This window comes from Sebastes fasciatus, chromosome 2 (genome assembly GCF_043250625.1).
Source record: "Sebastes fasciatus isolate fSebFas1 chromosome 2, fSebFas1.pri, whole genome shotgun sequence".
Classification (NCBI taxonomy): domain Eukaryota; kingdom Metazoa; phylum Chordata; class Actinopteri; order Perciformes; family Sebastidae; genus Sebastes; species Sebastes fasciatus.
The window spans coordinates 285,930-304,211 of NC_133796.1; the positions used below are offsets into that span (position 1 = coordinate 285,930).

General features: G+C 38.8%; 1 protein-coding gene across 1 annotated transcript; it reads right to left on the reverse strand.

Annotated features, from left to right (window-relative positions):
* Positions 1-12,161: 12,161 nt before the first annotated feature.
* On the reverse strand, positions 12,162-13,845 carry LOC141761846 (forkhead box protein B1-like). The gene has a single exon (XM_074625486.1). The coding sequence runs from the start codon at positions 13,253-13,255 to the stop codon at positions 12,230-12,232; it is 1,026 nt and encodes a 341-aa protein (XP_074481587.1). The 5' UTR covers positions 13,256-13,845; the 3' UTR covers positions 12,162-12,229.
* Between the last annotated feature and the right edge of the window lie 4,437 nt (positions 13,846-18,282).

An 18,282-nucleotide genomic window follows, 5' to 3' on the forward strand; every position in this document is an offset into this window, starting at 1 on the left:
AATATTAATAAAGATTATCAATAAACATCAATAATAAACGGGGCACCACCCTGGAATCAGGGACCAATGACCAAAACGTTAATATAGTCTCATTATATATGCTAAACTATCAATTTGGAACGTTGATTAATAATTAAATTAATAACTATAACCAAAATAGATAGTAAAGGTTGAAGGATATTAGAGTTCTTGACATAGCAGAGGTTGGCATTATTCACTCTTGTGCAACATTAAAGAGACCAGCATGTATATTCCACAAACATTTATTTACAAGATACTAAAGGTTTAAAACACAATATTAATCTAACTAAATAACTAAACTAAACAAACCAAACACAGTGTGTGTGTGTGTGTGTGTGTGTGTGTGTAAGCATGTGTGTGTGTGTGTGTGTGTGTGTGTGTGTGTGTGTAAGCATGTGTGTGTGTGTGTGTGTGAGAGAGAGAGAGAGGTGGGGGGGGGAACAAGATGGCGTCTTGTTTCAAAATGTCTGTATGGCCTACAAACAAAATGGCGAGCACTGTAAAACTACAAAGATGGCTGAATCAAAGATGGATGAATCAAAGATGGCTGAATCAAAGATGGCGGAATCAAAGATGGCCATCAGCATGTCACCACATGACCTCTTTGTTCTTCTGAGAAGGACAGAGAGGGGGGGGGTGATGTGGGGTTAAGATTATCTGAAGCTGTATGTTTATGTTTAACTAATTCACAGTTTGTGTATGTGATCTTTATGTGTGTTAGATATGCAGTGGGTTAGAAAAGATGGTTAGTTTGCATGCAAGACCTTGTCTATGTGAAGCATAAACTAAACACATCAGATGTGGCGAAGCCAGTTACCCAGATATCAAATACAGATAAATCAACACAGTCAAACTCAATGAATAACATTAAACCAAATCAATACAAGTACTTTCTAGAAATCAAAGTTGAACAGTCTTGCTCAGCCCTGTGCGATTGCTAATGCTAAGGCCCAGTACGTTACCAATCCATGGAAGAAAAGGGTTTGTGATTCCATGTGTTGAAGTTGTGGTTCCAAGTCAAAGAGGTCGTCTTTGCTGTTAGTTTGGTGCTAACTTCTTTGCTTGATAGCTTGAAGTTAGCTGGTGAAAAGGGCAGAGCACTCGCGTCGTCTGCCGTTTGGTTCCTTGGTTGCAATGGCTGTTTCCTAACAGGCCATTGATCAGAACCAGAACTGTTTTGCAAGTTCTGGACTTGAGAGCCGTTCACCTCAACCAGGTCAGCCTGGGTTGAGGAGATGAAGAGCAGAGAGAGCGCAGCAGCTCACCTCTCACACGTCAGGAGAGATGAGCAGATGAGAAGAAAAAACTGTGGGTCACCTCCAGCAGCTGGTCAGCTTGGGTCAGGAGGTGAAGAGCAAAGAGTCGAAAGAGAAGGAACAAAGGACATTCCTCTGGTTTTGTTCTGTGTGAATTTCACACCTCAGGGTGAAATGTTACTGTAGCCAATGAGAGCATACCTCCAGGATTCTGGGAGACAGTTCACTGTGTCTGCCACCCGAACTGGCAGGTCCCTACATCCCCCCTGTTGTGGTCTTAAGATGTGTGTCATCCTTGAAGAGCAAATCAGAAGGTTGAACAGTTCACAGATCCTTGGAAACAACCTGGAGGTTGTACAGTCCAATCCCTGGGGACAACTGAAAAGTTGTTAAATCCATGATTGAAAAAGTTCATTCAACAGTTCATTCCATTTTGTAACGTCTGGGCAGTTCATTAACCAATTGGGCATTGGTTAAGACTATCTATCCTGGCTAAGCAAGAACAGTCCCTAAGTTACAAATAAAACCAGATAAACAAAAACAATAGCATTGTATAAAATACCTAACTATGTTTCTCTGTTATTTATAAGGTTAGTGAAGAACAGGAATGTTAGAGGTGTTAAGTTGTTAAGGTGAGAGGCGGAGTGTCACCTAAAACAATGCGGACAGGTGTATGACTGGTTCTGTACAGTCATAATGTGGTGTCCTAAGCTAGTGTGTGCACTCGTGATCTCTAAACAAGATACTACTAAGGAGTTGGTCCAAGTGTACTTGTAAAGTTGGACAGTGGTGTCTGAGTTGAGTTTTTGCTGTTGCTAACAAACTCAAGTTTTCCCTAGTATCTGCAAAAGAGGAAAGGAAAATTAAGGCACCGTGATCTAGCGTCAGTCTCACTGTTAGCTAGGTGTTAGCTAGTACCGTGGGAAGGTAGCTCTGGATCTCTGATGCTTACCTCGTGGCTCAGGGCTGTAACGCTCCAGGTAGCCAGAGGCAGAGAGGCACTCAGAGTAGCTATCACTGTATGCTAGATTATGTCCATGTTCTGAACCTTGTTCAGAGTCTGAAATGTGGTCAGAGATGCTGTGGTCATCGTCAGACCGGTCACGCCAATTCTGGGACAGAATTTCAGCGTATGGCTTTCTAACACTTCTGTTGTGTGAATGCCTATCTCTATGCAAATGGGGGACATGGCGGTTACGCTCAGTATCCTTATGCAACCTCTTCTGACCCCCCTTCGACCCGTTGTGAAGGTGGTCTTTTGAGGTGGCAGATCTGCTTGACATGTCAGTGTTTGAGCTGGTGGGCTCAGTTAATTTACCCCCCCTTTTGGAAATGACCAGAGTTTCCCAAGCTATCTGTGTCATCTTCCTTATCTCACACAGTGAGGGGTTACCCTCATGCGTCCTCAGTACGACGTGAGTGCGTACACAGGGATGCAGATTCTGCAGAAATAAGGACTTGAAGAAAGAGTTTTCTTCTAAGCCTGGCGCATTCTTACCTTGGAAGTATGCATGCCTTAAACGTTTGTAGTAATCTCTAGGATTCTCACTACGTGAATGTTTAATCTGAAGGGCTGCAAACATCGCTGAGGTCTCGTCAGCTGTGGAAGAGAATTCTTCTATCAGTGCATGACGAAGCTCACAATAGTCATTTCTGACACTGGGAGGTTGTGACTGTATAAACTTGTGCACAGCTTTTGAGCTGGTTTTCCACACAAGTTTAACTTTCTCCCTTTGGGTGGCGTGTTTTAAGTCAATTAGATTGTGATCTAATTCCTTAAAATAGTCATCAATGTGTTGATTACAGTTGCCTGGATCAAAACATTCAATGTCCTTAGCTATGAATTCCAGCACTTCATGGCGGGGAGTCCTTTCTGCTGAAGGCAAGACTAAATTAGCATTACAATGCACTGGTGCATCACATGCTAATGTCCTCTCTGGCTGAGGAGCAGAGGCTGGACCGCTGTCATCACCCTTGTGACAGAGTGGAAAGGAGGCTTAGCAGGCTGAACTTTTGGAGGGAGGAGCACAGAGGAAGGTGTCATTTCTCTGTGGCTGAGAAGAACATGAGGCAGGATATCTTCTTGAAGATAAACTACATGTGTCTTCACTGTCAGTTTCAGAACAATAAGTAGTCAGGTAGCTGTTCACTCTTTCTCTCGGGGGAGGTTGAGGATCTGACTTCATTCCCAAAGATTTTAAGTCGGTTGGAAATCTTTCACTTCTGAGTGGAGAGGGAGTTAACCTCTCATCGAGTGAGGAGAGCGAATCTGAGTAACCAGAATCACAGTGACTGACAGACTGTGGTGGGGAAAGACATTCTAGTCTAAGCCCTAACAATTTCTCTTTGTACTGAAAAAGAGCTAACTCTGCTGAATGCAGGTCTTCTAAGTAACGCATGGCTTTCTTATCAGCTGTCTGAACTTCATGGAGGAGACTAGCACTTTGCGTTCTTAGGCTATCTACCTCTTTTTCCAGGGCTGCTTTACTCTGAGTGGCAAGACTGGTCTGCCTGTGGAAAATCAGAAGCAAGCATTTTAACAATGAGTCTTTGGATGCAGTCTGCGCATCCCACCTGTCTGTGAGGAGCGATTCCATTTCTTTCCTGCACTCACTGAAACTCAACCTGCTGATGAGATCAGGGCAGCCAGGGTTTAGGCTCTGTGCTAGGGAAGAAATAAAAAGCTCTACACAGGGGTTCTCCATTGTTAAACCTGGAATGGAGGGTGAAACTAAACAGGATGTCTAGTAGAAAACAAAATAATGTTGTTGGCTATGGTGTTGCGCTGGCAGACACCTTGTGGTGTAGTTTGGGAGGTACACTAGCAAAACAACAATACACTGGCCTACACTATGGGGGGTAGCTCCCTGTGGAGTAGCTCCCTGTGGAGGAGGGGACCAACTAGTGACTCTAGTGGGCATCAAACAAAAGGTGCAAGTAAAGTAAACAAGGTTTACAAAAGAAGTTTGCTTACACACAACATGCACTAACTGAAATGCACGGCAGTAACAGTTGTGATGATGTTTCTTAAAGGTGACTCAAGCTGGACACGTGGAAGTAACAGCTAGGTTGCAAACTTATATCACAGGGCTGGTAGCACACTGTGGCTCTTATCTTAACTCAGGCTGTGGAATGCTTGGCAGTTACACAGCAGGGTACAAGCTCTCTATGTTACACAGGGCCGGTGGCACGCTGTGTCATTAAAGGAACACTTAGATTAACAGCAAAATATGACAACTAGACTAGATTGCATTGAATATGTGGTATTCGAATGCTGAACCAAAATTCTCTCAAGTTCTACAGCGTAGGTCAACTTGAATTAGCAGCAAAAGCAAATTATTAAAATTAACACAATAAAGGCTTAAAGTGTTAATAATCAAAATCTCTCAAATAAACAATTCTAACCACGATGTCCTTGTTTAAAAGTACAGCTGGACTTCTACTCCTGTGGAAGACTAGTGGTGTAGAATGTAAACACTTTTGGTTTGTTTAGAAGTGGAATATGAAATTTTTGTTTTTGACCAAAAATTATGCTAAAAATTAATATTGCACAATTATGAACATTTGCCAACAAGAATACTATGCCTCACACGGGGCACCATTATGTAGGGGTTCTACTTTGGTAGGTTTTGGTTATTAGCAAAATAATTAATAAATAATAATAGAATTATTAATATTAATAAAGATTATCAATAAACATCAATAATAAACGGGGCACCACCCTGGAATCAGGGACCAATGACCAAAACGTTAATATAGTCTCATTATATATGCTAAACTATCAATTTGGAACGTTGATTAATAATTAAATTAATAACTATAACCAAAATAGATAGTAAAGGTTGAAGGATATCAGAGTTCTTGACATAGCAGAGGTTGGCAGTATTCACTCTTGTGCAACATTAAAGAGACCAGCATGTATATTCCACAATCATTTATTTACAAGATACTAAAGGTTTAAAATACAATATTAATCTAACTAAATAACTAAACTAAACAAACCAAACACAGTGTGTGTGTGTGTGTGTGTGTGTGTGTGTGTGTGTGTGTGTGTGTGTGTGTGTGTGTGTGTGTGTGTGTGTGTGTGTGTGTGTGTGAGAGAGAGAGAGAGAGGGGGGGGGGGGGAGAACAAGATGGGTTCTTGTCTCAAAATGTCTGTATGGCCTACAAACAAAATGGCGAGCACTGTAAAACTACAAAGATGGCTGAATCAAAGATGGCGGAATCAAAGATGGCGGAATCAAAGATGACCATCAGCATGTCACCACATGACCTCTTTGTTCTTCTGAGAAGAAGGACAGAGAGGGGGGGGTGATGTGGGGTTAAGATTATCTGAAGCTGTATGTTTATGTTTAACTAATTCACAGTTTGTGTATGTGATCTTTATGTGTGTTAGATATGCAGTGGGTTAGAAAAGATGGTTAGTTGCATGCAAGACCTTGTCTATGTGAAGCATAAACTAAACACATCAGATGTGGCGAAGCCAGTTACCCAAAAATCAAATACAGATAAATCAACACAGTCAAACTCAATGAATAACATTAAACCAAATCAATACAAGTACTTTCTAGAAATCAAAGTTGAACAGTCTTGCTCAGCCCTGTGCGATTGCTAATGCTAAGGCCCAGTACGTTACCAATCCATGGAAGACCAGGGTTTGTGATTCCATGTGTTGAAGTTGTGGTTCCAAGTCAAAGAGGTCGTCTTTGCTGTTAGTTTGGTGCTAACTTCTTTGCTTGATAGCTTGAAGTTAGCTGGTGGAAAGGGCAGAGCACTCGCGTCGTCTGCCGTTTGGTTCCTTGGTTGCAATGGCTGTTTCCTAACAGGCCATTGATCAGAACCAGAACTGTTTTGCAAGTTCTGGACTTGAGAGCCGTTCACCTCAACTAGGTCAGCCTGGGTTGAGGAGATGAAGAGCAGAGAGAGCGCAGCAGCTCACCTCTCACACGTCAGGAGAGATGAGCAGATGAGAAGAAAAAACTGTGGGTCACCTCCAGCAGCTGGTCAGCTTGGGTCAGGAGGTGAAGAGCAAAGAGTCGAAAGAGAAGGAACAAAGGACATTCCTCTGGTTTTGTTCTGTGTGATTTTCACACCTCTGTGTGAAATGTTACTGTAGCCAATGAGAGCATACCTCCAGGATTCTGGGAGACAGTTCACTGTGTCTGCCACCAGAAATGGCAGGTCCCTACAGCTGTATGTGAGTTAAAAGAAAGCAGTAGTGCTGGTCCAGATGGTTTGGAAGCCAAATCTGTTAAACTTGCTGCTCTTGTATTAATGTATCCCCTTGCAGATTTATTTAACTTGTCTCTGTCTACTTGTTCAATTCCCCTTATATGGAAATGTGCCAGAGTGACCCCTCTTTTCAAAGGTGGAGACCCATCTGACATGAATAATTATCGACCAATTTCTTTTATTTGTACCATTGCTAAAATCTTTGAGAAACTTATTTTCAAGCAATTATCACAATACATCAATTTATTCAACCTTTTATCTCCATTTCAATCAGGCTTTAGACCTAATCACTCCACCACCACGGTTCTTCTAAAATGTACTAATGATGTGTTCTCATCCTTTGATAAAGGCCAACTGACAGGTGCAATTTTTATCGATCTTTCCAAGGCTTTCGATATGGTTGATCACTACCTCCTACTTGATAAGCTCTATTCCATTGGTTTAAATCAAAATGCTCTCCTCTGGTTTAATGCCTATCTTCATAATAGACGTCAGTGTGTTGTCATTCAAGGTTCTCAGTCGGACTATTTAATCGTCGAAAAGGGTGTTCCACAAGGTTCCACCTTGGGACCACTTCTTTTTTCTATCTTTATCAACGACCTACCTCAAATATGCTCAAATTGTCTTGTTCATCTTTATGCTGATGACACTGTTATTTACATGTCTAACTCTGATATATTACAAATTCAGAATTCTTTACAGTTTGATTTTAATTTGGTCTAAAACTGGTTTCATAACAACAAACTTGCATTGAATAAAAAGACGTCCTGCAGCATGGTGTTTAGTACGCGACATAATCATTCACATTACTTGGATTTGCATATTAATTTTGTTGATGGGTCACCCCTTGAGAAAGTTGATTCATTCAAATATCTCGGAGTTTGGATTGACCGTGAACTCTCCTTTAAGCCCCATATTGATTTTATTATAAAACGAACATATGGTTGTCTGAGTTCACTTTATCGCTCAATTAATTGTTTTACTTTTGTAGTCAGAAAAAGAATAATTTCACAGTTGATACTACCTATTATTGACTATGCTGATATTGTCTATCAAAACACCTCTGACACTATCTTAGGACCCTTAATGTTGTATATAACTCATAGAACTCATCATTGTTCCATGTATGAACCACTTAACTGGTTGCAGCTGAAATCTAGAAGGCAATTTCACTGGCTTCAGTTTATTTTCAAATGTGTTTATTTTAATTGTCCTTCCTATTTGAAACAGTTTACGGTTCCATGTAGATCTTCATATTCACTCAGACATAAATGCAACATCCCTTTTTCTTTGTCCCAAGAATTTTCAAAGAAGTTGGATGCAGGTCATTCAAATACAAAGCTCCATCAGACTGGAATCATCTTCCTCTGTTTCTGAAATCTATTACCTCTCTCCGCTGCTTCAGGACTTCTTTATTTACTCATCTTAAAACAACCTTAAAATAACTTATGATCCTCAGTTTATTTGTGCTACATATAATCTGAACACAAACTGTTGCAATTGTTCTTTATACGGATGTATTGATTTAAATCTGGTCATTGTATCAGGTGTTTCTAGTATAACAGCAGAGGGCTGATGGGGTCAGGGTGGGAGATGGTGAGCATCTGTCTGTATCTGTGTATTTGCAGTATATGTTTGTTATGTAATGCTGTTTTGTCTGTATGTGTTTTTTTTGTATTTGTGTCTATAGGACCCCCTCCAAAATGAGATGCTACATCTCAAGGGGCTGTCCCATCCTTTCAATAAATTTCAATTATACGATTGTTATATACTACATAGTATATAACATTATACTATATAGTATATAACATTATACTATTGTTATATACTATATAGTATATGACATTATACTAATGTTATATACATATATCGTATATACCATTGTACTATTGTTATATACTATATAGTATAAAACATTATCCTATTGTTATATACTATATAGTATAAAACATTATACTATTGTTATATACTATATAGTAAATAACATTATACTTTTGTTATATACTATATAGTAAATAACATTATACTATTGTTATATACTATATAGTAAATAACATTATACTATTGTTATATACATATATAGTATATAACATTGTATTATTGTTATATACGATGCTGAAGTCTCTCACTCGTTTTTTAGGCATTTTAGTTGATGAAAAATTAAATTGGAAAAAACGTCGATTTTTTTTGTGATAAAACTGAAGTCACTACGAATCATCAGCAAACTAAGAAGTTTCATAAACGTTTCTTATTCATTAACCTTATATTATTATATGATTTATCCCTATTTGATTTATATATTACATTACATTATATACAATATATTATAAGGCAGACACGTACCCCTCCAATCTTTATCAACTTTATTTGTTTAACTCTAAGGAGCCCTCCGCTCCCTCTGTTCAGGAAACTATTAAATATAATATACTATAAATATTCATCAGATATGTGTGTTTATATATAAATATACGTTCTCCTCTACCATCATCGTTTAGACACTTCTTTAAATCTAATTCTCAGATTCATTCCCCTGATACCAGACGGGTGAATCATCTTCACCAGAACACGGCCGGTCCTCCCTCAGATATCCTGCTGTACAAATACGGAAGACCAAAATACACTGTTTAAAATGTTAAAGGAACATTATCATCACATTTAATATATTGTATATTATTTATTAAATTATATATATTATTATTTAACATATCATGTCTAATTATCTTTTCATATGTTGAGATATATTTGACTGTTCTTTGTATTTTATTGTTTTTATTGGATTGTTTTCCACTGTTTGGTTTTTCTTCACATTTTGTGTTCTTTTTATTGTTTAACTTTTGTTGTATTTTTAAAATGATGTTAGTTTAGATCTTTCTTTCTTTCTCCTGAGGTTAGTATGAGCCGGAAGCTTCTTCCCCTCTCCGGACACATTTCTTTTCTTTTATTTTATATCATATTACAGTTTTTATGTATGTGCAAATAAATAAAACAAAACAATATATATATATATATATATATATATATATATATATATATATAACTGTTACAGTTCATGTGTGAACAGTTCACAGCGTCACTTTACAGTGAAAGAACTGATATTAAGTATTAATATAATAGTAAGTATTAATATAATAAGAAGTATTTTACAGTGAAAGTACTGGTATTAAGTATTAATATAATAGTAAGTATTAATATAATAAGAAGTATTTTACAGTGAAAGTACTGGTATTAAGTATTAATATAATAAGAAGTATTTTACAGTGAAAGTACTGGTATTAAGTATTAATATAATAAGAAGTATTTTACAGTGAAAGTACTGGTATTAAGTATTAATATAATAAGAAGTATTTTGTGTTTCTGGTGTCCGGTTGGAGGTTTATGGAGTAAATTATCATAAACTTAATTATCGTTGTGTAATCAATCAATGAATGTTGACATATTAAATGTATTATAATATATATATTCAATATCACACTAAAGACTCTTTAAAACTCACTAAAGGTCTTTTTTAAAGGTTTTTGTTTATTTTAAGAACATTTTTTGAATCCGTCAAGATCTTTTCTAATTAACTTAGAAACATGTGAATCACGTCTCCACATGTTGATCTCAATATATTTAATATTTATATTTAATATAAATAATTCAGCAGAATGTTTTATTATCTCTCAAATCTGAAAGACAGCAACAGAAACCGGCTGATCTTTACCAGAATAAAGACACATTAACACGTTAACCTCACCTTCAATGTCAAATATGAATATATAACTGTATATATATATATACAGTATATATATACTGTATATATATATATAAAGTCAATGAATCAACACCCAGCAGTGACCCCAGCTGTCACGTTAATGAAACTTGTCACCTATGAAACGTAAAGGAAGAAGAACGTCTCAGTTTATGTTTTAAGGTTTTTTAATGGATGTGGATGAGCAGACAACGCGCAGGGAATAAAAACCCGCCTTCATGTTCATGCTTTTAGCTTTCAGCCAAACAAACAAACAAACAAACAAACAAACCAACAAACCAACAGTGACTCGTTGAGACTTCTTCAGACAGCAGAGCATGCAGCAGAACAAATACACCACAGCTGTTAGAAAACCTTTAACTGAATAAAAACATCTGCAGAACATCTGGAACAAAGTTCATCTGAACAATCAGAGACGGTCGATGGTTCGAATCTCGGCAGTTCATCTTCTGACATAAATATATAAATACAGTCTGAGTTCCTCTCTGAGATTCTTCACATTGACTCAAATAAACAACATTTTAAATAAGAACAAAGGCTCATTATTTGGTTCAACAAAAGCTCATAATAATAATAATAATAATAATATTATAATAATATTATAATAATATAATAATAATAATAATAATAATAATAATAATATTATAATATAATAATAATAATATAATAATAATAATAATAATATCATAATAATAATATTATAATAATCTGCATGTTCTGCAAGATTTTCCTCTTTTTCAGATTTCTGAGTTTTGTTGCGTTTATTTAAAGTTTTGGAAGAAAAATGTGTAAAAAATGAAGTTCCTTTTGGGTTGAACTTAACTTAATTTAACTTGACTTGAGTTTGTGGAGCAGAAGAGAAAGAAAGAAGTGAAACCGTCTTTTAGAGTCATTAATCTGACAGCTCTCTTTCAGTCCGACAAGAAAAGACTGCAAACACAAAAGACCTCCGTCGTTTGTCACGACACCATCCGACAGAGTTCCTCCTCCAGTCCTCCAAACCTCATTCAGTCCTCACTAGAGTTCCTCCAGTCCTCAGAGTCCTTTAGTCCTCACTAGAGTCCTCATTCAGTCCTCAGAGTCCTTTAGTCCTCACTAGAGTCCTCATTCAGTCCTCAGAGTCCTTTAGTCCTCACTAGAGTCCTCATTCAGTCCTTCAGTCCTCCTGATCCGACCGCGTCCTCAGAGTTCAGGTTCCTTCAGTCCTCGGCGTCAGAGGGGTTCTGGTAATGGTTCTGGTTCTGGTTCTGGTTCTGGTTCGGTGGTTCTGGATCCTTCAGTGTGGAGGATCAGGGATGTGGAGGAAAATAACTGAACGCAGTGAAACAGTTGAGTTTCCGACCTGATCCCAAAACAAAACAGATTCACGGAAAAGAATAAAAAGAATAATAATAATAATAATAATAATAATAATATAATGTGTAATGATTTGTGTTGTTCCTGGAGGTCAGAGGTCAGAGGTCAACCTGCTGGTTCTGTACAGGAGGAGGAAACATCTTCAGCTCGAAGGTTTGACGAGGAATTTATCTCTTTTCAGAAATAAAAACAAATCACAAAAACAAATATCCTCAAAATGAAAAACATCCGGCAGAAACATCTAGAGTCTCTTCTCTCTTTTAATGTCTCATTTAATGTCTTTAATGTCTTTAGTGTCTTTTAGTCCTCGAGAACAAAACCGGCTGTTTGGAGTCCAACAAGTTCACTTTTACTTTTTTAAAGAGTTCATATATATATACACATATATATGCATATATATGTGTATATATATATATCTATATATATACACATATATATAGATATATATAAATGAGTCGTCCCGGTCAGTGCATATATATGTATATATATATGTGTATATATATATATCTATATATATATACATATATATAGATATATATAAATGAGTCGTCCCGGTCAGTGCATATATATGTATATATATATGTGTATATATATATATACATATATATATATATCAATGCACGGCCACCGCGGCGGTCTGCAGCGCGGAGGCCGAGGAGCAGAGCGCCTCTCCGGGCGCCGCCGGGCTGCTCTGGCCGGTGTGTCCGGTGGCTGTCTGCGGGGATGTGGGGCTCAGAGACCGGGGAGAGTTCGCCAGAAAGGCCGAGATGTGGCCCGGGAGGCCCGGTACCGGCAGGCCCGGTAGGCCCGGCATGGAGGCCGGTGTGGGTTTGATGGGTACCGGGAAGGCCGGCAGAGTCTGAACGCCTTCCCGGTGACAGAGGGACTTCAGCGGCATCCCGTAGGCCGAGTAGTCGCTGTTCATGGAGACCATGGAGACCATGGAGACCGGAGCTGCGCTGTCCATCATCCCGGTACCGGGGCCGGTACCGTACATGCTGGGCCAGGCCGGGCTCAGCTGGTTGTGGAGCGGGTAACAGGCCAGCCCGCCCGGCATCTTGTACTCTCTGGAGATGATGTTCTCGATGGTGAACGGGTGTTTGAAGCTGGACGGCTGCGACGTGGAGCTCAGGTTGAACCCGCCCGGTACCGGTACCGGGAGGTGCGCGGCGGCGGCCGCGTGCATGAGCCGCAGCTTGGCCTGCTGCTGCTGCTGCTGCTGCTGCAGGTAGTGCGCGGTGTGCGCGGGGTCCTGCAGCTTGCTGGCCTGCAGCGGGTCCGGTACCAGCATGCCGGACCCGAGGCCCACCTTGAAGCGCTTCCTCCTCCGCAGGAAACTCCCGTTCTCGAACATGTCTCCGCAGCTCGGATGCAGAGCCCAGAAGCTGCCCTTCCCGGGCTGGTCCGGTCTGCGGGGGATCTTGATGAAGCAGTCGTTGAAGGACAGGTTGTGTCGGAGGGAGTTCTGCCAGCGCTGCGTGTTGTCCCGGTAGAACGGGAACCGGTCCATGATGAACTTGTAGATGTCACTGAGCGGCAGCATCTTCTCCGGGCTGCTCTGGATGGCCATGGCCGTCAGGGAGATGTAGGAGTACGGAGGCTTCTGGTCGCTGTACGTGTTCCTACCGGGCCGAGGCATGATGCTGCTGGACCGGGACCTGCACCGGGACCTGCACCGGGCCCAGTCCAACACAGCAGAAACAACACCAGCAGCACTTCTTACAAACTTTCTCCAAACAGCTGCAACTCTTCACAACTCCTTTACGCACGAAGAGAAGCTCGCCTGCTGTCTGGACCGCATGGTTCCGTCTGGTTCCGTCTGGTTCCGTCTTTACGCGCACTGCTGGAGCAGAGACTGAACTCCGCTTCAAGTTCAGCAGAAGTTAAAGAAGCTGGTTCCGGTGTCGGGTCCCCGGTGCTGCTGAGTCCTCAGTCAGTCCTCAGACCTCAGAGACCAGAGACTGCTGCAGCCCGGTGTCCTCCATCACGGTGTTCCTCCTCCTCCGGTCGGTCCCGGTCCGGTCTGCGGGATGGTCGGCGCTGACAGCAGCAGAAGAGTCCCGGAGAGGAGCTTCATTAACTTCTTCACGTCACATGACCGGGGGGGGGGCAACGTGGTTTCATTTGCACGTATTTACATGCACGCGCTGAGCCAACACCAGTCTCTCTCATTTGAAGCCTCGGCGGCAAACAGAACCAAACAGAACCAAACAGAACCAAACAGAACCGAGCCGAGATGAGGAGATGAGGAGCCGAGATGAGGAGCCGAGATGAGGAGATGAGGAGTCGAGATGAGGAGATGAGGCGCCGAGATGAGGAGATGAGGAGCCGAGATGAGGAGATGAGGAGCCGAGATGAGGAGCCGAGATGAGGAGTCGAGATGAGGAGATGAGGAGCTGCTTTGCGGGATGTTTGCTGCGGAGCTGCGCGGCGCTCTGCTGGGCAGGTTGGTGTGTTTGGAGATATTTTACGCACAGTGTGTGTGTGTGTGTGTGTGTGTGTGTGTGTGTGTGTGTGTGTGTGTGTGTGGACTGGGGGGGGGGGGTGAGATTGATGGAGCTTCAACAGAACATCTGATGTCTTTCTTTTTCTTTTCACAGCGACGAGCCGAAGAGAAAGATTTATTATTATTATTATTAGTATATATTAATATTATTATATATTAAAGACACAACAATCACTTATTGAAACACATTAATGATCTTATTTAATGGTCTTTATTAGGTCTGTCTGAATGAAACGGCTGAATGTCTTTAAATAAATCAAAGTTCAGTGTTTATTAATTACAGATTAATTAACTAATTAACACCGAACAGAATAAACCTCCTAAATGCGCTAAATGATCCGTTATTCATTTCATTGTTTTAAAAATACTTTTAGGCGTTTATTTTATTTTAAATTGACTTTAAATCCTTTATATCCTTTATATCCTATATATCCTTTATATCCTATCCTATAACACGTCGTGAGGTTTAACCCTTTGAGAGCCGGAGGAGGAGACGGATCATAAAGAACATTAACACGTCACAACGCTTTAAATCACTAAAAATAAATATAGAAATATATACAAACGGTTATTAATTAATCAAGCTATTGAGGCTTCTTTTTCTTTTAGGGTTATTTGGGTTTGTTATTATTATTATTATTATTATTATTATTAATTATTTATTTATTTTTATTAATAAATTAAATCATTTAAAACACTTGAAATTATTACAAATCAAACATTGAAATCAAATAAATCTGCATTTAATTTCACATAACTGAAGACGAGTTTAACTTCTAACAACAAATATAAATGAATAATAATTACGATTACTATTATTATTATTATTATTATTATTATTACTATAAATCAAAGTATAAAACATATGAACATTTGTAGAGTTATTGCCGTCTTTATTAGTGTTTTTATAATTATGAACAAACAATAATAAATCATCATTAGACTGATAATACGTCATTATATATTTATATATATATTATATATTTATATATTTATATATATATTATATAGATAATACGTCATCAGTGGTTTAATTATCTGTGAAAATCATAAATTAATTAATTGTTGGACTGATTGATTTTTATGAAACAATCAATGACCAAAAAAAATTATTTTTACAACATCTTCAAATATCAAAATAAAAATAAAGTGATTTATAATTTAGCAGCTGATGAATTGAAATCCTCTTTCTGTCTAGATGCACCGAAATTATTTGATTATTTATTTATTATTAAAGCTCTCTGATTGGTTACACTGCAGCCAGTCAGAGAGCAAGAAGTGAAATACCAATACTGCACACACAATGATGTAATCCTTAATAAAACAGAAGTATTATTATTGATATTATTAATTATATATTCTTATTAAAAACGTTCACTATGACTGATAAAATTACAACTGATTTAGTGTTGGAGGACAACGAAGCTGGCAGAATTTAGTTCAGGATTAAAAGAGTTCTTTTAGTGCCAAGTTTATTATTAATATTAATAATAATTAATATTTATTATTAATGTATTTATTAACATTTATAAGTTTTAGATTAATTAATCAAAAGACTTTGAAACACTTCCTCTATTATTCAGAACATTTACATCATCGTTCCGATAATTCACAAAAACTAAGATACCAACAACATGAACATTAACAATAATAACAATAATATTAATATCGTTATTATTATTATTATTATAATGATTATAATAATATAAAATAATGTTAATAATGATAGTAATAATTATTATATCAAAAAATAGAATCATTATTATTATTAATGAAAATAATAATATTAATAAATAATAATAATAATAATAATTATATATCATAAACAGCACGATGAAACACGACTTCACTGGACGATGAAACACGACTTCACTGTCAGATGAAACACGACTTCACTGGACGATGAAACACGACTTCACTGTCAGATGAAACACAACTTCACTGTCAGATGAAACACGACTTCACTGTCAGATGAAACACGACTTCACTGGATGATGAAACACGACTTCACTGTCAGATGAAACACGACTTCACTGGACGATGAAACACGACTTCACTGGACGATGAAACACGACTTCACTGTCAGATGAAACACAACTTCACTGTCAGATGAAACACGACTTTACTGTCAGATAAAACACAACTTCACTGGACGATGAAACACGACTTCACTGGACGATGAAACACGACTTCACTGGACGATGAAACACGACTTCACTGGACGATGAAACACGACTTCACTGTCAGATGAAATACGACTTCACTGGACGATGAAACACGACTTCACTGGATGATGAAACACGACTTCACTGGATGATGAAACACGGCTTCACTGTCAGATGAAACTCGACTTCACTGGACGATGAAACACGACTTCACTGGACAATGAAACATAACCTCACTGGAAGATGAAACACGAATTCACTGGATGATGAAACGCGATTTTACTGTCAGATGAAACACGACTTCACTGGACGATGAAACACGACTTCACTGGATGATGAAACACGACTTCACTGGATGATGAAACACGGCTTCACTGTCAGATGAAACTCGACTTCACTGGACGATGAAACACGACTTCACTGGACAATGAAACATAACCTCACTGTCAGATGAAACACGACTTTACTGTCAGATGAAAGACAACTTCACTGGAAGATGAAACACGAATTCACTGGATGATGAAACACGATTTTACTGTCAGATGAAACACGACTTCACTGTCAGATGAAACATGACTTCACTGGACGATGAAACACGACTTCACTGTTAGATGAAATACGACTTCACTGGATGATGAAACACGACTTCACTGTCAGATGAAACACGACTTCACTGTCAGGTGAAACACGACTTTACTGTCAGATGAAACAGGACTTCACTGTGAGATGAAACACGACTTCACTGTCAGGTGAAACAAGACTTTACTGTCAGATGAAACAGGACTTAACTGTCAGATGAAACACGACTTCACTGGACGATGAAACACGATTTCACTGAACAATGAAAGACGACAACTGGAAAATGAAACACGACTTCACTGGATGATGAAACATGACTTCACTGGATGATGAAACACGACTTAACTGAACGATGAAATACAACTTCACTGGATGATGAAACACAACTTCACTGAACGATGAAATACAACTTCACTGGATGATGAAACACGACTTCACTGGATGATGAAACACAACTTAACTGGAAAATGAAACACGACTTCACCGTCAGATGAAACACGACTTTACTGTCAGATGAAAAACAACTTCACTGTCAGATAAAACACAACTTCATTGGACGATGAAACACGACTTCACTGGATGATGAAACACGACTTCAATGAAGGATGAAACACGACTTCACTGTCAGATGAAACACGACTTCACTGGACGATGAAACACGACTTCAATGAAGGATGAAACACGACTTCACTGTCAGATGAAACACGACTTCACTGGACGATGAAACACGACTTCACTGGACGATGAAACACGACTTCAATGAAGGATGAAACACAACTTTACTGTCAGATGAAATACGGCTTCACTGGATGATGAAACACAACTTCACTGAACAATGAAAGACGACTTAACTGGAAAATGAAACACGACTTCACTGGATGATGAAAAACGACTTCACTGGATGATGAAACACGACTTCACTGGATGATGAAACACGACTTAACTGAACGATGAAATACGACTTCACTGGATGATAAAACACGACTTCACTGTCAGATGAAACACGACTTAACTGAACGATGAAATACGACTTCACTGGATGATAAAACACGACTTAACTGGATGATGAAACACGACTTAACTGAACGATGAAATACGACTTCACTGGATGATGAAACACGACTTCACTGTCAGATGAAACACGACTTAACTGAACGATGAAATACAACTTCACTGGATGATGAAACACGATTTCACTGGATGATGAAACACAACTTAACTGGAAAATGAAACAGGACTTCACTGTCAGATGAAACACGACTTAACTGGATGATGAAACACGACTTCATTGTCAGATGAAACACGACTTAACTGTCAAATGAAACAGGACTTCACTGTGAGATGAAACAGGACTTAACTGTCAGATGAAACACGACTTCACTGGACGATGAAACACGATTTCACTGGACGATGAAA

Bases quoted from the DNA above. Each gene is read 5' to 3' on its own strand.
- LOC141761846 (XM_074625486.1), bottom strand. From the start codon at position 13,255: ATGCCTCGGCCCGGTAGGAACACGTACAGCGACCAGAAGCCTCCGTAC.